Source organism: Mus caroli, unplaced genomic scaffold, assembly GCF_978045245.1.
Source record: "Mus caroli unplaced genomic scaffold, Mus_caroli_1 scaffold_22, whole genome shotgun sequence".
In the NCBI taxonomy this organism is placed as follows: Eukaryota; Metazoa; Chordata; class Mammalia; order Rodentia; family Muridae; genus Mus; species Mus caroli.
Window position 1 is genome coordinate 2,017,920 of NW_028227277.1, and position 25,970 is coordinate 2,043,889.

Genomic DNA, 25,970 nt, shown 5'->3' on the forward strand with positions numbered 1-25,970 from the left:
CATTAAATGCTTACGCACATAAATAAATAAAATCCAAAAATGCTTACAAGAGCCTCTACAGTTGAAATTAACTAGTGTCATTTGCAGTGTTTCATATGTTACACATTTGTTCAAGTTTTTCAAGTTTGTAAGGGCTTATCAACCTATAAACAGGAAATCATTTGTCTTAAAGCCAGTAGCTTATTCCCACCTCCTGAAAACTCCCTTCAAAATGATGGTACCTGGTACTCAATGTACGCATGCTCAGGGTATATTCAGCCAATCAGCGCAGGCCTTGGGTGAGACCTTTTTTGTCCATTTGGCATCACAAAGGGTCCTTAGAGACCTCCATCCGGGCCTGGCTCCTGACAACGGTTTTTTTTTTCCTTTGAGGATCTGAGCACGGAAGGGTGCGGTTGGAAGGTGTTCATCTCTTATATGATCTGTAAGTGATAGTTGGCTCTGATCATGGTTGTTGGACAGTTAATCGAGGTGTTACAGGGTGGGGCATCTCAGGCCCAGATGGCCATTATGTGAGGAAAAGTCTCCTCATAGTCATTTCCTCTGGGATCTGAGGGTGAATGGAAGGTGGAGGACCGTATTCATGGAAGAGGATTGAACAGGTCAGGGGCATAGAGGATTGGGAACACTTTGAAGAGAAAAGCTTGGGGCCTTGGGATAGGATCAGAGAGCCGGCTGCAGGACTAGGGGTCGGGGGCCAGGGAGCCATGGGTGAGAAGCCTTGGCGCTTGTCCTGTGTGCTGTTCAGGATCCAATAGAAACACACTGAGGATTCCTCCCTCCTCGTTGTCTTGTCTACGGTGTGTTCCTTTGATATACACTTTATGGACATTGCAGACAGTAGAGTTGTATAAGAAGAATGAATGAAAAGAAGAAGAGGAGATATTGCAAGAGATTCATAAGTCAACTGGGATGGATTCTGACCACGGATCCTTCCATCTCAATTGCCCATTTATTGGGATTAAAGACTTGCACTACCATGTTCAGCTTTTTCTCTAAATTTTATTTCTGTAGGATGGGATCTATCTTTGTAGTTCCGGCTGCCCTGTCTTGGGCTGGCCTCGAACTTACAATCTTCAGATGTTTGAAATCCTCGGCTTCCCCAAATCCCCATTTTCTCCAATATAAGGCCTTTATGTGTGGGTGGTGGTGATGAGTGTTTCTTGTAGACTAAGCGTTGGGTCTTTTTGATATGAACATACAGTTACCATGTTCGTTATCTTTCTGGATAGAACTATGAGTTTACCTTAGACTGAGATAAACTGATAAACAGAATTGCTTATGTTTTGTTTAAAAAGAATGTATGGGAGATACGACCAAAATTCAGATGCCTCAAAATTACAGGCGAACAAATTTTGCTCATCGTTTTCTGGAAGGAGGGGAGGAATCACATATTGAAGTGTGGCCAGGTTATGTCTTTTTTAAACTGAGAAATGGCAGATTGTTAACTTTGGTTCTGAAGGAGGTTTTTTTTTTTTTTTTTTTTTTTTTTTTTTTTTTAATAAGTTAAAGAAGTTTTTGAAACAAGTTGTGAGGGAAAGGGACATGATAAATAGGATACATGGAGAAAATGTTCCTGGGAAGTATATATATATATATGTGTGTGTGTGTGTGTGTGTGTGTGTATGGGTATATGTGTGTATGTATGTGTGTGTGTGTATGTGTATATTTGTGTATATACACACACACACATATATATGCATCACCATATTGAATATGTATACAGAACTCTCTGATAAAGACAAATGATTAAAAATACTATATGTTAAAAAACAAAAGAAATGATCTTTCATTGAGCTAAGATAATTATTTGATTTTTTGTCATTTTAATTATTTAAATGATACCTTTTATTCAGATAACTAAGTTCTTTTTTTTCCTTTTAATTTTTATTTTTTTTTAAACTAAGAGGACTATTAAGTTCTTAAGAGAAGAATGGCGCTTAAGAAAATGATGGTGATACCAAAGGAAGGTTACTTATTACTTTTGGACTGTGATGATGAAGAAGATGACATAACTGTTTCAGAGGAGTCTCTTACTAAAGGTATAGCATATCCAGTGTTGGGCATTAATTGTGTCCTGCATTTCATTAGACCTTTACCTAGTCTCCTAAAATGGAAGAAATCTTTGTTAAGAGTTTTCATAGACTTCATTTCTAATTTTACCTATATTTATCTATTCTTATACATGAGTTTTAGCAGCACATATACCTACTCTTGAAACTATAGTCACAATATGTTGAGAAAAAATAACTTGCTATGATTTTGCCCCAGGAAAAAAACCTGAACATAGTTCCTATAATATGTTTGCCATACATGAATTTATTTCATAATACCTGCAAATAAATTATTTCATTTCTTTTTCTATTATATACTTACTTTATTTACATTTCACATGTTATCCCCTTTTCTACTTTCCCTTCCAAAAATCCTCTGTCCTCTCCCCTCTCCCCCTGCTCCCCAACACACCCACTCCCAATTCCTAGCCCAGGCATTTCCCAATACTGGGGCATAGGACCTTTATAGGAACAAGTGGCTCTCCTCCCATTGATGACCAACTAGTCCATCCTCTTCTACATATGCAGCTGGGTCAATATGCCCCATTATTTCTTTTCTTTGATTGGTGGTTTAGTCACAGAGAATTGTGGGGGTACTTGTTAGTTTATGGTTTTTTTTTCCTCCTAAGTTCCTGCAAACTCCTTAAGCTCCTTGGGTACTTTCTCTAGCTCCATATTTGGGGACCCTGTTCTCAGTCCAATGGATGTCAGTGAACATCCACTTCTTTATTTGTCAGGCACTGGCAGTTCCTCTCAGGAGACAACTATATCAGTCTCCTGTCCCCAAGCTCTTGGTGCATCTTCAATAATATCTGGGTTTGGTGGCTGTTTATGGGATGGATCCCGAAGTGAGGCAGTGTATGGATTCGTTCAGTCTAAGCTCCAAACTTTGTCTCTGTAACTCCTCCCATGAGTATTTTGTTCCCCATTCTAAGAAGGAACAACATAATCACACTTTGGTCTTTCTTCTTGAGTTTCATGGGTTTTGCAAATTTTACCTTGGTCATTCTGGGATTCAGGGATAATATCCATTTATCAATGATTGCATATTATGTGTGTTCTTTTGTGATTGGGTTATCTCACTTAGGAAGATATCATCCAGATCCATCCATTTGTCTAAGAATTTCATTAAATCATTGCTTTTAATAGCTGTGTAGTAATTCATTATAGAAAAAGTACCATATTTTCTATATTGATTCTTCTAAAGAGAGTCACCTGATTTCTTTTCAGATTCTTGTTATTATACATAAGGCTGCTATAAACATAGTGAAGAATGTGTCCTTATTACAAGTTGGAACATCTTCTGGGTATATGCCCAGGAGGACTAATGCTGGATCTTCTAGTAGAGTTATGACCAATTTTCTGAGGAACCACCAGACTGATTTCCAAACTGGTTGTAACAGCTTGCAAATCCACCAGCAATGGAGTGTTCATATTTCAACACATTCTCGCCAGCATCTGCTGTTATCTGAATTTTACATCTTAGCCATTCTGACAGGTGTGAGGTGGAATCTCTGGGTTATTTTGACTTAAATTTCCCTGATGATTAAGGATGTTGAATATTTTTTAGGTGCTTCTAAATTATTCGGTATTCCTTAGTTGGGAATTATTTGTTTAGCTCTATCCCAATTTTTAAAAATAGAGAAAATTGATTTTCTGGAGTCCAGATTTTTTATCTCTTTATATGTATTAGATATTAGACCCCTATCTTATTTAGGATTGGTAAAGATTTTTTTTCCCAATCTGTTGGATGCAGTTTTGTCCTATTGATAGTGTCCTTGACCTTACAGAAGCTTAGCAATTTTATGAGGTTCCATTTTTCCATGTTTAATCTTGCAGCACAAGCCATTGCTGCTCTTTTTTTTTCTTTTCATCAAGAATTTTCCCCCTTTTCCTATGTTCCATGTTCTTCCCCACTTTCTTCTCTATAAGTTTCAGTGTCTCTGGTTTTATGTACAATTCCTTGATCCACTTAGACTTGAGCATTGTACAAGGGATGAGAATAGATCAATATGCCTTCTTCTACATGCTAACTGCCGATTGAGCCAGCACCACTGTTTGAAAATGCTGTCTTTGTTCCACTGGATTGTTTTAGCTCCTTTGTCAAAGATCAAGTGTCCATATGTGTGTGGGTTTATTTCTCTGTCTTCAGTTCTATTTCATTTATCTACTTGTCTATCACTCTACCTGTACCATGCCATTTTTATCACAATTGATCTGTAGTACAGCTTGAGTTCACGCATGGTTAATCCACAAAAGGTTCTTTTATTGTTGGGGATAGTTTTTCCTATCTTAGGGTTGTTTTTTGTCTTGTTTTGTTTTTGTTTTTGTTTTTTTTTTTTGTTTGTTTGTTTGTTTAATTTCAGGTGAATTTGCAAATTTTCCTTTCTAACTTAGTGAAGAATTAAGTTGGTATTTTCATGGGGATTGCATTGAATCTATAGATTACTTTTGGTAGGACAGCCATTTTTTACTCGATTAATCCTTCCAATCCATGTGCATGTGATATCTTTCCATCTTCTGAGATCTTTTTTGATTTCTTTCTTCAGAGATTTGAAGTTTTTACCATATGTATTTTTCTCTTCATAAGTTAGATTCACACCAAGGTATTTTATATTATTTGTGACTATTGTGAAGGGTGTTTTTTTGTTTGTTTGTTTGTTTGTTTTTTGTTTAGTTTGTTTTTCATCCTGCTTTTCCTTTGTGTAGAAAAAGGCCATTGATTTGTTTGCGTTAATTTTATATTCAACTACAGCACTGAAGTTGTGTATCAGGTTTAGGATTTCTCTGGCAAATTTTTGGGTCACTGATACATGCTATCATATCATCTGGAAATAGTGATATTTTGACTTCTTCCTTTCCAATTTTTATTCATTTGTTCTCCTTTTGTTGTCTAATTACTCTGGATAGGTCTTCAACTACTATATTGAATAGGTAGGGAGAAAGTGGGCAGACTTGTCTAGTCCCTGATATAGTGGGATTGTTTCAAGTTTCTCACCATTTAGTTTAATGCTGGCTACTGGTTTGCTGTCCATTGTTTTTTTGTTTTTTTTTTTTTTTTTTTAATGTTTAGATATGGGCCTTGCATTCCTGATCTTTCTTGGATTTTCATTATAAATGGGTATGCATTTTGTCAAATACTTTCTCAGCATCTAATGAGTTGAGCATGTTGTTTTTGTCTTTGAGTTTATTTCTATAGTGGATTAATTTGATGGATTTCCATATATTAAACCATCCTAGGGATGAAGCCTACTTGACCATGATGGATGATCGTTTTGATGTATTCTTTGATTTGGTTTGCAAGGATTTTATTGAGTATTTTTGCTTTGATATTCATATGGGAAAATGGTCTGAAGTTTCCTAACTTCATTGGGTCTTTGTGTCATTTGAATATAATTGTAATCTCGCTTCATATAATAAACTCAATAGTGTTCCTTCTCTTTTGATTTTGCATAATAGTTTGAAGAATATTGGTATTAGTTCTCCATGTGTAAGACCCCCGAAACTGGACCTCCACTGAAGCCCATTCAAGTCCCGGAATGAGGTGGCCAGCACCCCAATGACTCAAGAGTAAACTATACCTGATGCAAACAGAAAGAGGTTTTATTATCAGCTAGCTGAGGACAAACTCCTTCCACTGTGCAGGGCAGGGGAGTTTGACCCTGAGCTGTGACAGAAGGGGGCTTTTAACAGCTGGCTGAGGAATTGGGATGAAAGTTCAGAGGAGTTGGGAACAGATGGGAGGAGTTGGGAGAAGAGTTGGGAGGAGTTGGAAAGAGTTGGGAGAAATGTTGTTCTCTGCCCGGATGTCTTTCGTAAAGTTACAATTATCACATCTCTGGCTGTAAGGCTCAGAAACAAAAAGGCTTTTTGCAGGCTATAAATAACAAAGAGCTTCTTTCTGACTGCATTTGTAAAGATCAGGGACAACAAGCTTGGGGAATATCCAGGGGCTTTACCTTCCAGGGAGAACCACTCTAAGTTGGAGTCTCACATTCCCCACTACTTCTTCTACATAGTTCTAGTCTTAAAACTAGGAAAAATAACCGCTAGCCCAGCTGCCAAACAAAGCCAACATGAGGTCACAGCTCTAGGATTTGTAACCTTGAGAGCCTCAAAATGCACTTGAATGAGACAAAAGTTTCTCTTGCCATGGTACAAGGGAGGGAGGAGGTTCCTGTTCACTGCCTGGTGAATGTGAGCAGCAATGGGCCAGTGAGCCATGGTGGGCTGGGTGCAGGAGCCTAGCACATGCTGGAGTAGCGGTGGTGGGGCTTGTGAAAAGCAGCAGGTAGGTGTTTTTTGTTTGTTTGTTTGTTTTTTGGTTTGTTTGTTTATTTTTTGTTTTGTTGTTTTTGTTTTATTTTTCAGCAATTCCAAGGCATTTTTCTGACCAGTTTTAGGGTCTTTAAGCAAGCTAGCAGGGGTTCAGAAAAAGGAACATCAGGGTCAAACATTCCCCTTGCTTCTGTTAAGGAAGGTGGTCCCCAACTGAGGAGTTGGAAGGGTGTAAGTTTAAATTTTCCTGTGGTGTTCCATACTCACAATAAGGTGAAGTGAAGGAGAGCTTCATAATCTTTTCTGCATGTCTTTAAAGCCGATTTAGTCAAGGTTTCTTTTAATTCTCTATTCATCTGCTCTACCTGTTCTGATGTCGGGGGTCTATAGGGACAATGTAACTTCCAATCAATCCCCAATTTTCTGGCTAACCCTTGGCTTACCTGGGCAAAGAAGGAGGGACACTTGATTGATGAAAGTACCTTAGGGATGCCAAATGATGGGGATATTTCCTTTAATATCTTCTTTGCCACAACATTGTCAGTCTCCTTAGTGGGGAAGGCTTCGAACAAGCCTAAAAAGGTGTCTATAAAAAGTAATAGATATTTATTACTGTACTTGGCGAAATTAACTTCAGTAAAATCTACTTTTCAGAATGTACCAGGCCGTCACCTCTTAACCCCCCTCTGGGGAGCATTATTCTGGTGGCTAACATTGGTGAGGGCACAGGCTTGGCATTCATTAACAAACTCCTGGGCAACATCTGGCAATCTAGTAACATAGTAGTTTGAGCTCTTAACAATTTCTTTAGCTTCTTAGTTTCCAAGTGGGGGAGCCTGTGTAGATTGGCTACATATTGTATCCCTTCTCTGGTGGGCAGGATCCAGTGACCATCTTGGGTCTTAGCCACTCTTTGGGTAGTATATACACATATCTCAGGTATTTTTTTCTGTTCTTGATCTTCTAGACTGTAGTCCAAGCCTGCGTCTTTGAGTTTATAATGGTTTTTAAGTTCTTTTTTTTTTTTTTTTTTCCTTAGGACCGCATGTTTGGCAGCAAGGTCAGCCATCTGATTTCCCTTCACTATGGCATCATGAACTTTTTGGAGATGGGTGCAATGTATGATGGCCAGTTAGTTTTTTTTCGAAAGTGTTTGGCTTCTAATAGGTTCAAGATTTCTTTTTTATTTTTAATATCTTTCCCATCAGATGTGAGTAACTCCTGTTTTCTATAGATCGCCCCATGTATGTGAGCAGTGGTGAAAGCATACTTGCTGTCTGTGTAGATATTGATGTTTTTCTCTTTGGCCAGCTGCAAGGCTTGGGTGAGTGTGATTATCTCTTCTCTCTGGGCTGTCATGCCTTTAGGCAAGCTGCTGTCCCCAATGGTTTTTTTTCCATTGACCACTGCTGCCCCTGCTTTTCTTTTACCTTCAACCAAAAAGTGGATACCATCTGTGTACCAGTTAGGGCAGCCTGGCCATGGCTGTTCACTGAGGTCTTTCTTAATTTCAGTTTTTTTCTGCCAGGATGTCTATACCTTGGTGTACTTGTAGGAAGTCGTTGGCTTCCAGCAGCAAGGTGGCAGTATTCAGGATAGGAGGGGATGCAAACTATACTCTTTCAGTCAGTAAAAGGCTCTGTTAATGGGTCATGTGAGCAGTAGTCATCCAGCAATCAGGCAGCTGTCTAATGATGCTTTCTAAGGCATGGGGATATAGGGACTACTACTATAGTTCATTGACCTAGAGTCAGTTTGTCAGCCTCTTTGAGAAATACTGACACAGCAGCAGCGATAACTTTTAAGCAAGATGGTCATCCACTAGCCACTGGGTCTAATTTTTTTTTTTTTTTTTTTTTTAACAATTGGGCCACAGGTAGTTTCTATTTCCCCAGATTTTGGGTCAGGACCCATCTCACTATTTCGGCTGTTTGGTCTACATAGAGAATGAAAGGCTAGGTCAGGTCTTGCAGGAATAGAGCTGATGCAATAAGCAAGATTTTTTAATCTCTTTAAAGGCTTCCGGTGTTTGGGGGTCCATGAGAAAGTCACAGTCTCTTTAGTAAGGGGGTATGGTAAAGAGTGCCAGGGTGGCAAAGCCTGGCTTTTTAACTGGTAGCAACAGAGTATTCCAGGAAGACTGACAAGGGACCAAAACACCAAGTTCTAAGAGACTATGAATATGAGGTCTGATGCCCTCTTGGGCCTCTTTGCTCATGGGGTATTGTTGTATCAGTTTCCAGTGTCACAAGGATGGGGTGCACCCTCTTTGCCTCTCTTATATCCCAAGTCTCTGCCCAGCATTTAAGATATCTCCCTTACCTGGTCCCTTCTAATACTTTTCTTGACAGGGATTGAGGCTCATGTAATCTATATTCTTCTTCTAATTTTAAAGTTCAAATTATAGAGATAGAGGCTTGCCAAGGGATTGAAGTTCCTTCAAAAGAAAAGCTTATTTGGACTTTTTAATTTGCTACTATTTCTCTTCTCAACAATGTGGTGGGGCATTCAGTAATGATGAGGAAGGAATCAGTTACTTGGCTTACTCCTAGATTAATTTTCTTATCAGTGGTCCAAGAGTATGTTTTCTGTCTTTTTTTGTGTGTGTGTGTGTTTTCGAGACAGGGTTTCTCTGTGTTGCCTTGGCTGTCCTGGAACTCACTCTGTAGACTTGGCTGGCCTGGAACTCAGAAATCCGCCTGCCTCTGCCTCCCCAGTGCTGGGATTAAAGGCGTGTGCTACCACGCAAGGTGATAATGGTTTCTGAACAGTAGCCCCAATTACTTCGTTTTTCTGGTTACTCAATTTCTCCAGTGACTTTGTCAGGACTGAAAAAACTGCTCTGATACCAAGAAGGGAAGCAGTAGGGGTCTCTTCCACAGTTAGGTTTACACTAGTCTCAGGGAATGGGTCTGTGCCCCATATCCCCTAGTCATCATCCTCTGGAGTAAGGACTTAGTTGTTCTGATATCAGTCTCTTTCATGGCACAGTCTCTTGCCCAGTGTCCCTTTTCTTTATAGTACCCACATTGGTCCTTATGTAGAGGTGGTCATAAAGGTCCTATGGAGTTCTGAGGTCTTTTTGGCCCTGTGTTGCCCAGGTACCCTGTCTGCCTTCTCCCTCCAACTTTTTTATAAACTTCCTTATCACTTGCAAATGTATCCAAAGTCCTATTTAAAATTTTTGCCTGCCTTCCATCTCATCTACTTTCTCTTGCCTCAGCTGCTCTCTATTCTCTTTCTCCTATTTCTTTTTAGTCTCTCTCTTATGGTACACTCTCTGCCTCCTTAACCAGATCTTGCAAAGATAGTGTTTACAGACTCTCTAGACACTGTAACATTCTCCTAATGGCAGAAGCAGACTGCCCAATGAAAGCCATGGCCAGAGCGGCCTGCTGGCTCTCTGACACAGGGAGTGTAATGCCTGTATGCTTCTAAGAGGCACTCTAGAAACTCTACTGGTAGCTCCTTTTCCTCTTGTAGGATCCCTTTTACCTTGGCCACATTGCTGGGTTGTCTGTCAGATCCTCTCATTCCTGGTAATGTATCCCTGCACCAAACTGTCAACTGCTCACTACCTTCAGGCCTGTTAGGGTACCAGTCAGTATGTGTCAGGGGGAAGCATGCATCTATTTCATTTGGAAATTGTGTCAGCCATCCATTTGCCCCCAGCACATTCATTCTTACCACCAGCAGAATCCTTTTCTTCTCCTGTGTGATAAAAATAACCCTTAAAAGCTGTTGACAGTCATCCCAAGTGGTCTGATGAGAGAACATGAGAGATTCCAATAGATTAGTAAGGGTAGAGGGGTTTTCAGAGAAGGCGGCGTGATTTGCATTCCAATTATAGAGATCAGAGAAGGAAAAAGACCAGTAATGAAGAGGCTGCAGTTCCCGGGTCTGCTGGAGTAGGCCATAAGTACCTAAAGCCAGCAAGGTTGTTGAGTCTGGTCTCTCTGGGCTCCATGCTCATTTGTCTTGTGTTCCAGCAGCTGGTACCTCCCCCGTGTCTCCAGTGGTACCCTGGTGAGGTATCTGGGAGAGACCGGTTTGTGATATGAGGGTGTGGTGTTACAATATTCTGGAGGTTCTTCTATCTCTGGATAGATCTTGGGAGGAGCCAAGGGTTGCAGTTCACCCCCCCAACATATTTATCTTAGGTTTTTTTTTTTTTTTTTTTTTTTTTTTTTTTTTTGAGTGGTGGAAAGCTAGGACTCGGGAGTCCAGCTTGTTCTTCTGAACCCAAGGCTTCAACCAGGATGGGGTCAGGGGAGGCTTCCTGCGCAGAAATTTCCGAGATGTCAATGTAGGGTGCTTGTTCTGGTTGAAAACCTAGTCTCTTCTGTGCAACAACATCTTTAACTGCAGAAATCACAATCAGTTCAATAGTGCCCTTTCCTTGAGAAGAAAGTTCTCCTAAATCTCTTTCTGACATCTACAAAAAGAATGTGAATCCTAATAGTAATTTCAGTTCAATTCTCAAGAGTCAGTCCAAGAGGAGTGCTAATAGTTTGTCCCATCATCAGAGTCACATACAGGGAGAAAAACTGTATATATATATATATATATATATAAACAGACAGCTGCCACATGCTCACTTGGCACCCAGTAACAGAAACAGACAGCCAAGTGAGCACACTCTCATTTGGCACCTCGATTGGAGATCTCCATGCATCCCTGGAGCTCCCTCAGACCTTCTGGGACGTCTCCCAGTGCAGCAAGCGGTTACGACTAACATGTCTGTCAGTATCCCTGCCCTCCATCCAGAACAGGGAGGTCGTTGCTCTAAGGAGTGCAGACAACTGCAAACCATAATGCTGAATTCAAACACAGCCGACAGACAAAGACATAGCAAAGACAGGATCCTACCTCCAAGTGGGGTCTCTGAGAACTGGGGTAGGCCTCCTGGTGTATGAGAACGCACATGTAAGACTCCCGAAGTTGGGCTTCCACTCATGTGCCGGAATGAGCTGGACTGCAAACTCGAGAGATAATCACACCTGATGCAAACTACAAGACGTTTTATTATCAGCTAGCTGAGGATGAAGTCCTTCTACTGTACAGGGTGGGGATTTCAACCCCTAGTGGTGACAGTGGGGGCTTTTAACAGCTAGCTGAGGAATTGGGAAGAGTTGGGAGGATAGCTAGGAGGAGGTGGGTAGAGTTGGGAGGAGTTGGGAGGAGTTGGGAGGAACTGGGTGCAGTTGGGAGGAGATGGGAAGAGTTGGGAGGAATGTTCTTCTCTGCCCAGATGTCTTTGATAAAATTACAATTATCACATCTCTGGCTGTAAGGCTCAGAAACAAAAAAGGCTTTTTGCAGGCTATAGTGAACAAAGAGCTTCTTTCTAGCTGTATGTTTAGAGATTAGGGAAAACAAGATTGGGGAAAGTCCAGGGGCTTTACCTTCCAGGGAGAAACGCTCTAAGTCGGGGTCTCACACATGAAGATCTGATAGAAATCTGATGGGTTCATCAGATCCTGGGCTTTTTTTGGTTGGGAGACTATTAATGACTGCTTCTATTTCTTTAGGCATTATGGGAGTAATTACAGGATTTATCTGATACTGATTTCAATTTCGTACCTATTATCTGTCTAGATAAGTGTGCATTTTTTCCTTTTTCCTTATTTTCATTTTTTTTGAATATATGCTTGTTTAATAAGATCTGATCTAGATTTCCTAAGTTTCTGTTGTGAGGGCTCCCTTTTCAATTCTGGTTTTGTGAATTTGGTTACTGTCCCTTTGCCCTGTAGTTAGTCTGGCTAATATTTTATCTATCTTCTTGATTTTCTCAAAGAATCAGCTCCTAATTTGTTTGATTTTGTGTGTGTGTGTGTGTGTGTGTGTGTGTGTGTGTGTGTGTGTGTGTGTGTGTGTGTAGAATTCCTTTGTTTCCATTTGGTTGATTTCAACCCTGAGATTGATTATTTCCTGCATTCTACTCCTCTTGAGTGAATTTACTTCCTTTTGTTCTTGAATGTTTAGGTGTGCTGTCAACCTACTCCTGTATCCTCTGTCCAATTTTTATTTGGAGGCATTCATAGCTATGAGTTTCCTTCTTAGAACTGCTTTCATTGTGTCCCATAATTTTTGGTATGTTGCAGATTCATTTTCATTAAACTCTAAAAAGTCTTAAATTTATTTCTATTTCCTCCTTGCCCAAGTTATCACTCACTATATTGTTGTTCACCTACTATGTTTATGTGTGTTTTTAATTATTTATAACATTATTGAAAATCAACCTTAGTCCTTGGTGATCAGGTAGGATGCATGGGATTATTACAACATTTTTATATCTGTTAAGGCATGTTTTGGGACTGATTATATGGAGAAGGCATCATGAGGTGCTGAGAAGAATGGGCATCATTTTGTTTTAGGGTAAAATGTTCTATAGATATCAACTAATCTATTTGTTTCATAACTTCTGTTAGGTTCGCTGAGTCCCTTTTTAATTTTTGATTCCAGTATCTGTCTATTAATGAGAGAGGGGAGTTCCGCTATTATTGTCTTGGGTACAATGTGTGATTTGAGCTCTACTAAAGTTTCTTATAGGAATGTGAATGCCATTGCATTTGGTGTATAAATGTTCAGAATTGGGAGTTCATCTTGGTAAATTTTAACTTTGATGAATATGAAGTGTCCCTCCTTGTATTTTTTCATAACTTTGGGTTGAAAGTCAAATTTATTTGATATTAGAATTGCTACTCAAGCTTGTTTTTTTGGACCATTCATTAGCTTGGAAAATTGTTTTCCAGCCTTTTACTCTGAAGTAATATCTGTCTTTGTCCCTGAGGTTTGTTTCTGGTATGATGGGTCTTGCTTACACATCCAGTCTGTTAGTCTATGTCTTTTTATTGGTGAATTGAATCCCCTCATATTAAGAGATACTAAGGAAAAGTCTTTGTTGCTTCCTGATATTTTGGTGGAATTTTTTCATGTAGCTATCTTCTTTTTGTTTGCTTCAAGATAAATGTCTTGCTTTTTTGAGAGTGTAATTTCCCTCCTTATATTGGAGATTTCCCTTTATTATCCCTTGGAGGGTTTGGTTTGTTCAAAAATATTGTGTAAATATTGTTTTTTCATGGAATACCTTCTTTTCTCAACCTATGGTAAGATATTTTTGCTGTGTATTATAGCCTTGGCTGGCATTTCTGTATGATATATGCCCAGGACCTTATGGCTTTCATAGTCTCTGAGGTTAAGTTAGGTATAGTTCTGATAAGTCTTCCGTTATAAGTTTCTTGAATTTTCCCATATTGCTTTTAATATTCTTTCTTTCTGTTCTTTTTCCTTTTTTTTTTTTTTTTTTGCATTTGATGTTTGGATTATTATATGATGGCAGGAATTTCTCTTCTGGTCTAAACTATTTGGAGTTTTGTATGCTTCTTGTATATTCACGGGAAACACTTTTTTTAGGTTAGGGAAATTTTCTTCTATAATTTTGATGAATATACTCACTGTCCCTGTAGTTTGGAAAAATTACTTTTGATCGATACCTATTATCCTTAAGTTTCGTCATCTCTTTGTGTCCTGGATTTCATCGATGTAATTATTTCCTTTCTAAAATCTATTTCAAAAACTCACATGGGCAGTTTCTTGAGAGAAATTCAAATCGTTAGTACTTTATTAACTATTACTTATATAGCATCCATTCAAATGTTTCTATTTTCTCTTGTCCATACAGTAAAGAAGAGCCCAACATTTGACAAAGATGAGAATATATCGACTCACGTAAAAAACGATGGAGATATGGGGTAAAATTTTCAATAGAGTATTTCAATAGAGTTCAATAGAGTACTTCATAAGTAGTGTTTGTGATCCCTTAACTGGAGAAGTAGATTCAGGAAGATGAACAATTCAAAGTCAGACACTGCTATATGTTGTGTTCAAGCCCAGATTGAGGTCCTTGAGACATTGTGATCACAAACACATAGCAACTCATACAGTAGGACCACCTGCATGAGATCTTCCCAGATATACAAAAAAAGAAAAGGAAAAACATCAAAAGAATAAGAGGGTGGCCATCTGGGAAGAAGAAGGGTCTCAGCAAGAGTCGGAGAGGTATGAATAAACTACTGTGGGGTGTAAATGTATGAATTGTAAAAAGTAAATCATACAAGTTCACTTTGGTAGTCCACCATGTATTTTATATGTATATGTCATTTGTTCCGAACCAAACATATATTTATTATAAATAATTAAAAGAAGGTTCTGTTTAAAGTTTTCTGTGGGGAAGAAAAATGTCCTACCAGTTCACGATATTTCTTACATTAATTTTATATTCCTTTCTTAACAGAGGTGAACTAGACAGTATGTTGGATAAATCTGGAGGTATGTGTTTTTGGAGGTTTTTGCCTGGTTTTTGAGAGGTCAGAAGAGGGAATCAGATCTCTATAACCCCTATACCATAGGGGATAATTTTAGATTTCACAGTAATTGTAGTTCTCTTTAAAACCCATATGAGATGACTTCTCAACCAACATTCAGAATGAATGATTAGCTGAAGATGTCGCTCAGTGGTAAAATACCATGTAAAAGTTATGAGTTTCATCTTCAGTGGGCAAAACAAAAAAAGAAAAAAAAAACAAAAACAAAAACAAAACAAAACCCAACCAACCCACCAAATTACCAAAAAAACTACCAAACAAACAAAACTCTGAAATAAGCCTCTCAAATGAAATGTTAGTTTGTGCAGTTTTCCAAATCAACTTCAGATTGTAAAGTGAGCAAGAAACCTAATTTGTTGTTATAAGGAAACGAGCAAAACCAGCATTAAGCATTTTAGGAGCCTAAACTTAGGCATGATTAGAGAAAGAGAGAGAAAAAAAGAAGAGAGTGGCTACAAGCTGTTTTAGTAAAGTGCTTGCCTCGAAAGTATATGGAGTGAAGGTGGGGACATAGAATCCACTTAAAAAATGCAGGCTGCAACCCAGTGTTGAGTAGGTGGAGACACATTGCTGGCTAGCAAGGCTAGTGGCATTTGTGAGCTGCAGATTCTGAGAGACTATGTCTCAAGTTTTAAGTTTGGTCAGCTAGTGATGTCACATGCCTTAATTCCAGCAATTGGGAGGCAGAGGCAGGGAGATTTCTGAGTTTGAGGCCAGCTTGGTATAAAGGGTGAGTTCCAGGACAACCAAGGCTATACAGAGAAACCCTGTCTTGAATAAAAAAATAAAATAAAAGTAAGTTGGAATATGATTAGAATGCAGTAGATGTCTATTTGTGGCTTTCTTGTGTACACTCATATTGAAATATATACACATCATTTTTTTGCCGAAACTCTTTTTAAGATTTACACAATCCAGTAAAATTATGGTGTATTTTTTCTCTTTCTTGAAATAGATAATATTAAGAAAGTGTCATAATTTTATGATCTCTCCTGTATAGTAAAAATGAACATCTATCGAGAGACATGATCCAGCACACCTTAAAACATGCAAAGGACAGGGATGGAAAGATGGCTTAGAAATTAAGAGCACTTGTTGTTCTTGGACAGAACCAAGTTTTAGTTCCTAGAACCCACATAGTGGCTCACAACCATTTTTAATTCTATATCCAGGGGTTTTGGTATTCTCTTCTAGTTTCTATGAACAACATACATGCAGGTTGTATAAATACAAACACACAAAAACACATTACATAAAAAATAAAACAATTTAAATTACAATCAAGAGGCCCTTAATCTGAAAAAAAAAAGTAGGAGAGTTTTTTTAGGGGTTCATTTATTTTAACTTTCAAGTTATTATTGCAAACTTGGAAAATGGAAAGCCTCTGGGTATTAGTAGCAGCTAAAATACTACCTCCCTTTTGCTGCTTGGATGACAGATGAGTGATAGAGCCTAACTCGCCCTTAGTACACATGTGAAAACACGGCCAATCAGCAAGGGTCTTTGCTGAGATTGCTTTCCTGCTATCCAAACCCTGTTACCCAGTATGCTTTGTGGTGGTCACGAAGCCCAGTTCTTGAGGAAGAAAAGTGCGTGAGGAAGCATGGTAGGGAGAAGTCTCAGTGGAGGTAGTCAATTGTCTGTTGAAAGATGGTTAATCCTGTTTGAGCTGGAGGTCTGTGTTGGGATGAAGGTGGAAGGGTGGACGTGTTACTTCAGGAGTAAGGAGAGTAGGTGACTCTCGCTGGACTCAGGAAGGTACTGCTTCCAAGTTCACAATTGACTTTCCCATCGGCATCTGCTGAGAAAAACAGAGAACTTCACTAAGGGCAGGTGTTTGCACAGAATAGCTCCTAGCAGAAAGCAGGAATGCCAGGGTATTGCAGACCATGAAAGTCTTCTTGGGGCCTGGAGATGTGAGGTGTGAGTAAACTGGATGTCAGGTACTGGCACCAACAGACTAAAACCTTCTTTTTGCTGGTGCTGCCCAACAGGAATTCATTATAAATAAACTAAAGACCAGTCTTCATTTTCTTCTACCTGTTGTTAAAATGCCAGATATTATATATTATTATATATTATATATTATTATATGTCTATATATAGTCTCCAAACTGCCTCAAAATACAGAGGCTGCTGTCAGCCTCAGAAGTACTGGGACTTCAGACATAATTTAGGCCAGGCAGTCTTTATTTATATGTTGTTTTGGTTTAGGGAAGTAAGCTGTAACTCTATATCTCAGGATTGTCTGAATCCTCAATTGCAGCTTGGACTGGCCTTGAACCTAAAGTCCTCATCCTTACAAATGTACCTTGACCTGAGGAAACATGAATATTTTATTTTTTTATATTTATTTTTTTATCCTTTTTATTTTCATTGTTGAAGTTTGAAACCAGTACTTCTTGCTGTAGCAGTAAAATATTTGTCCAACCAGAAAGAACTTTATATTTTAGATCTGCTTTAGGTTTTTATTGTGATGAAAAAGATTGAGTAGCTTGGTTGTGATAAAAGCAACCATGATTTCATTTGGAGACTGAGATGCAGAGACATTTACTCTAATTTATCAAAAACTTAGCAGGAATGGTACCAAAATTTATATCATCCTGAGATTACATATAAACCTACTTGAAGTCACAGTTAAAGCCATCATTGTGTGTGTGTGTGTGTCTGTGTTTATTTACATTTCAAATATTAGCCTTTTCCTGATTTCACTCCAGAAAGTTTCTATTCCATTCTATTCCTGTGCTTCTATGAGCATGTTCTCCCAACCACCTACTCCCACATTTCTACTGTGGCAGTTGCCTGCACTGGGGCATACAGCCTTCACAGGATCACAGGACCAAGGACCTCTTCTCTCACCGATGTCTGACAATACCATCCTCTAATATATATGTAGCTGGAATCATGGGTCCCCCTCTTTGTTTGGTGGCTTAGTCCCTGGGTGCTCTGGGGGGTTACTTGTTTCATATTGATGTTCTTCCTGTAAGGTTGCAAACCCCTTCAGCTCCTTCAGTTCTTCCTCATTCCCTCCACTGGGGACCCCATGATCAGGCTGTGACCATCACCCTCTGTTCTTGCCAAGCTCTGGCACTGCCTCTTAGAAGACAGTCATATTCAGCTCCTGTCAGCAAGCACATGGTATCGACAATAGTGAATGTGTCTGCTGTCTGTGTATGGGATGGATCCATATGTTGGGCAGACCCTGGATGATTTGTTTTCTTTCATATTGATATTCTTCCTATAAGGTTGCAAACCCCTTCAGCTCCTTCAGTCCTTCCTCTAACTCCTCCACTGGGAACCCCATGATCAGTCTGATTGCTGGCTGTGAGATTCAGTCTCTGTTCCTACCAAGCTCTGGCAGAACCTCTCAGGAGACAGCCTTATTAGGCTACTGTCAGCAAGTACTTGTTGGTATCTACAATGGTGACTGGGTCTGGTGTCTGTAGTGGGTCTGTATATGAGATGGTTCCACAGGTTGTGCAGATTCTGTGTGGTCATTCCTTCAGTCTGTGCCCTGAACTTTGTCTCAATATTTCCTCCCAGTAGTATTTTATTCCCCATTCTAAGGCCCGAAACACCCTCACTTTTGTCTTCCTTCTACTTGAGCTTCATGTGGACTGTGAATTACATTTTGGGTATTCTGAGCTTTTAGGCTAATACCCAATTATCAGTGAGTGCATACCATGTTTTTTAATTTGGGGTTTTGTTACCTCATATAAGATGATATAATTTAGATCCATCCATTTTCCTGTGAATTTCATAAAGCCATTGTCTCTGTACCATTACCATACACTTTTTTTTTTAATCACTATTTTTGTATAATACAGATTGATGTCACGGATGATTCCCCCTGAAGTTCTTTTATTTTTGAGAACTGTTTTTCGATATTCTGGGGTTTTGATATTCCGAATGATTTTGCATATTGCTGTTTCTATCGCTATGAAGAATTGAATTTGAATTTTGATGGAGAGTGCATGGAATCTGTAGATTGCTTTTGGCAAGAAATCCATTTTTACTAAATTAATCGGGTCACCAATCTATGATGCATGGGAGATCTTTCCATCTTCTGAGATTTGTAATTTCTTTCTTCAGAGAATTGAAGTTCTTGTCATGGAGATCTTTCACTTGCTTGGTTTGAGTCACACCAAGGTATTATAATTTGTGACTTTTGAAGGGTGTTGTTTCCATAATTTCTTTTCAGCCTGTTTATCCTTTGAGTAGAGGAAAGCTACTGATTTGTTTCAGTTAATTGTATATCTAGCCACTTTGATGAAGTTGTTTTTAAGTTTTACAGGTTCTCTGGTGGAATTTTTGGGGTCACTTAAATATACTATTTTATCATCTGCTAATAGTGATATTTTGACTTCTTCCTTTCCAATTTTTTATTCCTTTGACCTCTCTTGTTGTCTATTTGCTCTGGGTAGAACTTCTAGTACTATAGTGAACAAGTAGGGAGAGACTGAGAATCCTTGTCTAGTCCTGTCTTGTCTTATTTTAGTGGGATTGCATCAAGTTTCTCTCCATTTAATTTGATCCCAGAAGTTAGAGTCACGCCAAGGTATTTTTTATTATTTGTGACTATTGAGAAGGGTGTTGTTACCTAATTCCTTTCTCAGCCTGTTTATTCTTTGTGTAGAGAAAGGCCATTGACTTGTTTGAGTTAATTTTATATCCAGCTACTTCACCGAAGCTGTTTATCATGTTTAGGAGTTGTCTGGTATAATTTTTAGGGTCACTTATATATACAATCATATCCTCTTCAAAAATAGATATTTTGACTTCTTCCTTGCCAATTTGTGTCCCCTTGATTTCCTTTTGTTGTCGAACTGCTCTGGCTAAGATGTCAAGTACAATATTGAATAGGAGGGAAGAAAGTGGGCAGCCTTGTCTAGTCTCTGATTTTAGTGGGTTTGCTTCCAGTTTTTCACCATTTATTTTGACGTTGGTTACTGGTTTTCTGTAGATTGCTTTTATCATGTTTCGGTTTGGGCCTTGAATTCCTAATCTTTCCAAGACTATTAACATGAATCGGTGTTGGATTTTTTTCAATGCTTTCTCCCCATCTAAGCAGATGATCATGTGGTTTTTGTTTTGAGTTTGATTATATAATGGATTACATTGATGGATTCACATATATTAAACCATCCCTGCATCCCTGAAATTAAACCTACTTGGTCATGATGGATGTTTATTTTAATGTGTTCTTGGAATCAGTTAGCAAGAATTTTATTGAATATTTTTGCATTGATATTCATAAGAGAAATTGGTCCTAAGTAATCCATCTTTGTTAGATCTTTCTGTGGTTTAGGTATCAAAGTAATTGTGGCTTCACAGATTGAGTTGGGTAGAGTACATTCTGCTTCTATTTTGTGGAATTGTTAGTGAAGAACTGGAATTAGATCGTCTTTAAAGGTTTGATAGAACTCTCCACAAAACCCATCTGGTCCTGGGCTATTTTTGGTTGGGAGGCTAATAATGACTGCTTCTATTCCTTTAGGGGATATGGGATTGTTTAGATCATTAACTTGATTCTGGTTTAACTTTGGTACCTGCTATCTGTCTAGAAATTTGTCCATTTTGTCCATGTTTTCCAGAGTATAACATTTTGTAGAAGGATCTGATGGAGTTTTGGATTTCTTAAGGATCTGTTGTTATGTCTCCCTTTTCATTTCTGATTTTGTTAATTAGGATGCTGTCCATGTCCGCTCTAGTGAGTCTGGCTAAGTGTTTATCTATCTTGTTGATTTTCTCAAAGAACCAGATCCTCATTTGATTGATTCTTTGAATATTTCTTGTTTCCACTTGGTTGATTTCACCCCTGAGTTCAATTATTTCCTGCCTTCTACTCCTCTTGGGTGAATTTGCTTCCTTTTGTCCTGGAACTTTTAGGTGTGTTGTAAACTACTAGTGTGTGCCCTCTCTAGTTTCTTTTTGAGGCACTCAGAGCTATGAGTTTCCCTCTTAGATATGCTTTCATTGTGTCCCAGAAGTTTGGGTATGCTGTGGCTTCATTTTCATTAAACTCTAAAAAGTCTTGTATTTCTTTCTCTATTCCTTCCTTGACCAAGGTATCATTGAGAAGAATGTTGTTCAGTTTCCACATGAATGTTGGCTTTCCATTATTAATGTTGTTATTTAAGATCATCCATAGTCCATGGTGGTCTGATAGAATGCAATGGAGCATTTGCAATATTTTTGTATCTGTTGAATACTGTTTTGTGACAAATTATATGGTCAGTTTTGGAGAAGATACCATGAGGTGCTGAGAAGAAGGTATATCCTTCTGTTTTAGGATACAATCTTCTGTTAAGTTTATTTGTTTCATAGCTTCTGTAAGTTTCATTGTGTCCCTGTTTAGTTTCTGTTTCCACAATCTGTCTATTGATGAAAGTGTGTTGAAGTCTCACACTATGCAATGTGTGCTTTGAGCTTTACTAAAGTTTATTTAATGAATTTGACTGCCCTTGTATTTGAGCATAGATATTCAGAATTGAGAGTTCCTCTAGGAGAATTTTACCTTTGATGAGTATGAGGTGTCCCACCTTGTCATTTATGATAACTTTGGGTTGGAAGTTGATTTTATTCAATATTAGAATGGTTTCTCCAACTTGTTTCTTCAGACCATTTGCTTGGAAAATTGTTTTCCAGACTTTCACTCTGAGGTAGTGTTTGTCTTTTTCCCTGAGATGGGTTTCCTCTAAACAGCAAAATATTGTGTCCTGTTTTTATAGCCATTCTGTTAGTCTATGTCTCTTTATTGGGGAACTGGGTCCAGTGATATTAAGAGACATTAAGGAAAAGTAATTGTTGCTTCCTATTATTTTTGTTGTTAGAGTTGGCATTCTGTTCTTGTGTCTGCCTTCTTTTTGGTTAGTTGAAGAATTACTTTGTTGCTTTTTCTAGGGCGTGGTTTCTGTTCTTGTATTGTATTGTTTTGTTTTGTTTTGTTTTGTTTTGTTTGTTAGTTTTGTTTTTTTCTGTTATTATCCTTTGAAGGGCTGGACTGGTGGAAAGATAATGTGTGAATTTAGTTTTGTCATGGAATACTTTGGTTTTCCATCGATGGTAATTGAGTGTTTGGCTGGTTATAGTATCCTAGGCTGGCATTTGTGTTCTCTTAGTGTCTGTATAACATCTGTCCAGGATCGTCTGGCTTTCATAGTCTCTGGTGAAAAGTCTGGTGTTTTTCTGATAGGCCTGCCTTTATATGTTACTTGACCTTTTTCCCTTACTGCTTTTAATATTCTCTCTTTATTTTTTGTTTTGATTATTATGTGTCAAGAGGAATTTCTTTTCTGGTCCAGTCTATTTGTAGTTCTGTAGGCTTCTTGTATGTTCATGGGCATGTCTTTCTTTAGGTTTGGTAAGTTTTCTTCTATAATTTTGTTGAAGATATTTGCTGGCCCTTTAAGTTGAAAATCTTCATTCTCATCTACTCCTATTATCCATAGTTTTTGTCTTCTCATTGTGTCCTGGATTTCCTGGATGTTTTGAGTTAGGATCTTTTTGCATTTTGTATTTTCTTTGATTGTTGTGCCAATGTTCTCTATGGAAACTTCTGCACCTGAGATTCTCTCTTCCATCTCTTGTATTATGTTGCTGATGCTCGAGTCTATGTTTCCAGATTTCTTTCCTAGTGTTTCTATCTTCAGTGTTGCCTCATTTTGGGTTTTTTTTTTTTTTAATTGTGTCCTCTTCTCTTTTAAGGTCTTGGATGATGTTATTTATTCCATCACCTGTTTGGTCGTGTTTTCTGGCAATTTTTTAAGGGATTTTTTTTTTTTTTTTTTTTTTTTGGTCTTCAACCTGTTTAGCAGTGTTCTTCTATATATCTTTAAGTGAGTTATTAAAGTCCTTCTTGATGTCCTCTACCATCATCATGAGATATGTTTTTAAATCCCGGTCTATCTTTTTGGGTTTGTTGGGGTGCCCAGGATTGGGTGGGGTGGGAGTACTGCGTGCTGATGATGGTGAGTGGTCTTGGTTTCTGTTAAAAAATTCTTATGTTTGACTTTTTCCATCTGGTAATCTCTGGAGTGAGTTGTTATAGCTGTCTCTGGTTAGAGCTTGTTCCTCAGGTTATTATGTTAGGCTCTATCAGAAAACCTGGGTGTCTAGCTCTCTCCTGAGTTTTAGTCGTCAAAGTACTCTCTGCAGGCAAGCTCTCCTCTTGCAGGGAAGGTGCCCAGATATGTGGTGTTCAAATCTGCCTCCTAGCAGAAGTTGTGTTCCACTCACCAGAGGGCCTAAGATCCCATGGAAATTTCTCTGGGGACCTTGGGGGTGTCCGTAGACTATGAGCCCATGTTGCCCCAGTGCTAGTGCCAACTGGAAGGGATTTGTGACTCTGGTCAGGCCGGGTTTTCTGCTTCCCTCCTTAATGCTGTCTCAGGTCCTTCAAGATTGGATTGGAGCAGAAGTTGTGTTCAATTCACCAGAGGTTCTAAGATTCTGTGGAGAGTCCTGTGGGGACCTTGGTGGTGTCTGCAGATTCCATGCCTAAGTGCCCAGGTGCTGGCCTCAAGTTGCCTCTTGAATCCTGAAATCCTGGTGTGAAAAATCTCCTGAGATCCCGCTGTGTCAGAGCTCCTGGGAGTTAAGCTTTCTCTGTATGTTGCAAGGTTTGGTGGGGTGCCAGATCCCGAGGTTTTCTCTGGACAGAGATGCAAGCCACAAGGAACCCGTGACTCTGCTTGGGAGGTTGTTTTTGTTGCCCTGGATCTTGTGGTGGTCCTAGTTACACAGGGTGCTGCAAAAGATGCTGAGTCCTCAGCTGTAATCTTCTGTCAGAACTCCAGTGTTCCTGGGTGTGTTTTCACATCTCTTGAGAGTCAAGCTTCCTTTGTGATCATGTGATCTTGGGCACTTCAGAGTACCTTGGAGTGGGACTCCCTCTGGATGTCTTAAGAGTGGTTTCTGAGCCAGGACCTCAGGTCTGCCCTATGTACAGGTTCAGTCAGGAAGAAATCCAGGCCACTGGCCAGGCAGGATTTCCTCTGTCCCTAGATCTTTTGGGACTCAGTTACTCCTGATGTGGGGGCCTTTCCTATGATCCTGCAAGTGGTAGAGCACCTGGAAGTTGAGTTTCCTCTGGCTCTTGTGGGATTAGGTGCAGAGTCCAATCCCAAGGTCTACTCATGACACAGACTCTTGCAAATATTTTTGATTTAGCATCGTGGAATATTTTTTTCCTGTGATACAGAAAGTGAAAATGGTGCTTTGGTGTGACATTAATGAAACTTAATTTTTATGTTTTGTATGTTTTTGTCTGTGGTACATATATACACATGTGGAGGGCAGAGGAGGATGTTGGGTGATGCTCTATTACTTTTCATCTTATTTCCTTAAGACAGGTCTTTCACCAAACATGCAGGTAGACAAGCATCCAGCAAGACCTAGCAATTCTCACTCTGTCAACCACAGTGCTGTTCTTGTAGAAACAACCATCCATGGTTGGTTTTGTAGATGGGTACTAGATTCTAATTTGTGAACTTCCTCTTTTCACAGTAGGCCCTCAAGTATTGAGGCATCTTCATAACTTCTTTGAAGGGATTTTAAGAGGAAAAAAATTGATGTAAACACTTTTACAGTTCCATGTACTTAAACCTAAGTGATATGTATACAAAATTATGTACATGAAACATATTTTCATTGACCCAGTTTTAATTTTATATTTAGTCAGTTCCTTTTCTAGGACGCCTCTGTGCTTCTTTCTTTATATGGCACAGTGGAAAACTGAATTCTTTAAAGTAACCCTTATTACTTTTTTTTACAGTTTATTTTATAGGTATGGTTGTTTTGCTTTCAAGTGTGTACGTGTACAACATGTGTGTCTGGTACCTGTGGAGTCTTGATGAAACCTTTGAATCTCCTGCATCTGAAGTTATATGCTGTGAGCCACCTTGTGGGTGCAGGGAAACCAAAAACTGAATATTTTAAATAATGAGTCTAACAGTTCCACAGTCAAATTTGTTCTTTCAGTTGCATCATCTTTTGTAGATTTAGAAAAGAATTAGCCAGTATTAAAACTGTTTCCCTATGAAGAATTAAAGCCCACATTTGATCCTTTGTTTCGTGCACTTGTTCTTTGGAAACTGTTCTTGAAGCTTAAAATTATTTTACTTACAGAAATTAAAATTCAGATAAGATTAGATATTTCTTGTCTAAAATACATGGAGTGTTTTGTGTTTTTTTTTTGTTGTTGTTTTTTCTGTGTTGTGGAACATTTCTGTAGACTTTACTGGTTGAACATCCTTCATCTGAACATTCAAAACCCTAAAGTATTCTAAAGTATGAAGCATGTTGGTGATATCTTTCATTTAATTTTAAGTTTTCTTGGCATTATTGAATGGATTTTATCTATTATCTATATCTATTTTTATGAATACATGGAATCACCTAAAGTTTCTTCAAAATGACCCTTAATTTTTAATATAGGTGACATTTATAAGAAGCTTCACATAAAGAAAAAATGGATGAAAATGTATATGAAAGATTCTTTCAATGGCAGCAACCAGAAATTAGAAAGGCTTTGCAAAAAGAAAAATCGAAAGAGGTAGAGTTGTTAGATTTGTAGGACCACATGTGTATCATTTGAAAAATTATATATGGCTGAAGTTTAAAAAATATATCATGTCTGATCCTTTAGTAAAAATATGTGGCTTTGATTTTGTCTAAAGAGTTAACCCTATAACTTAATGCCTTCAAGGAAACTAAATCAAATTCTTAGAAATCTGTGAAACTTTTATTTTCTTCTTTAAGTAACTGTTAATGAGATTTTAAATTTAATTTACATTCATTGTGGAAATACAGAAGTCCTGCACATAGTCTTAGAAATGTAATTTATGGAGTATTATGCTTAACAATATGGAAAAACAACAACTACAGTTACATATGTGGGCATTTTCTATATTTTAATTGACTTATGTTTTACACTAAGTCTTAACTGAGGCAATATATGAAAAATAAATTAGACCTTATATTTGGTAGGAAATAATGAAAAAACACTGTGAAATATAATTATTTCTCATAGATATATTATTTATATTTATATTCATTTTTATTTATCATTATATTCATAGTTATATTTATAGTTATATTCGTATTCATATTCATATTTTTACATTTATATTTATTTTTATTTATATATATTTATATTTATATATACACACAAACTAATTGAATTTTGAAAAGCTAAAATATAAAAGAATACTTCTCTCATAATATGTTATGGGAAAAAATCTATAATGAT

The 25,970-nt window shown here is 38.2% G+C and overlaps 1 protein-coding gene across 1 annotated transcript; it reads left to right on the forward strand.

Moving 5' to 3' along the window:
• The first annotated feature begins 376 nt into the window (after positions 1–376).
• On the forward strand, positions 377–25,278 carry LOC147000007 (synaptonemal complex protein 3-like). The gene is made up of 5 exons (XM_085834362.1): positions 377–424; positions 1,908–2,042; positions 14,017–14,086; positions 14,629–14,663; positions 25,157–25,278. Exons 2-5 carry the CDS (start codon positions 1,934–1,936, stop codon positions 25,276–25,278), a joined length of 336 nt encoding a protein of 111 aa, XP_085690488.1. The 5' UTR covers positions 377–424; positions 1,908–1,933.
• The last annotated feature ends 692 nt before the right edge of the window (positions 25,279–25,970 follow it).

Excerpts from the sequence above, each read along its gene's own strand:
- LOC147000007 (XM_085834362.1), top strand. The coding sequence starts at position 1,934 with ATGGCGCTTAAGAAAATGATGGTGATACCAAAGGAAGGTTACTTATTA. Across the intron at positions 2,043-14,016 it reads AGAGGAGTCTCTTACTAAAG|TAAAGAAGAGCCCAACATTT; the intron begins GTATAGCATATC and ends TTGTCCATACAG. Across the intron at positions 14,087-14,628 it reads AAAAACGATGGAGATATGGG|AGGTGAACTAGACAGTATGT; the intron begins GTAAAATTTTCA and ends CTTTCTTAACAG.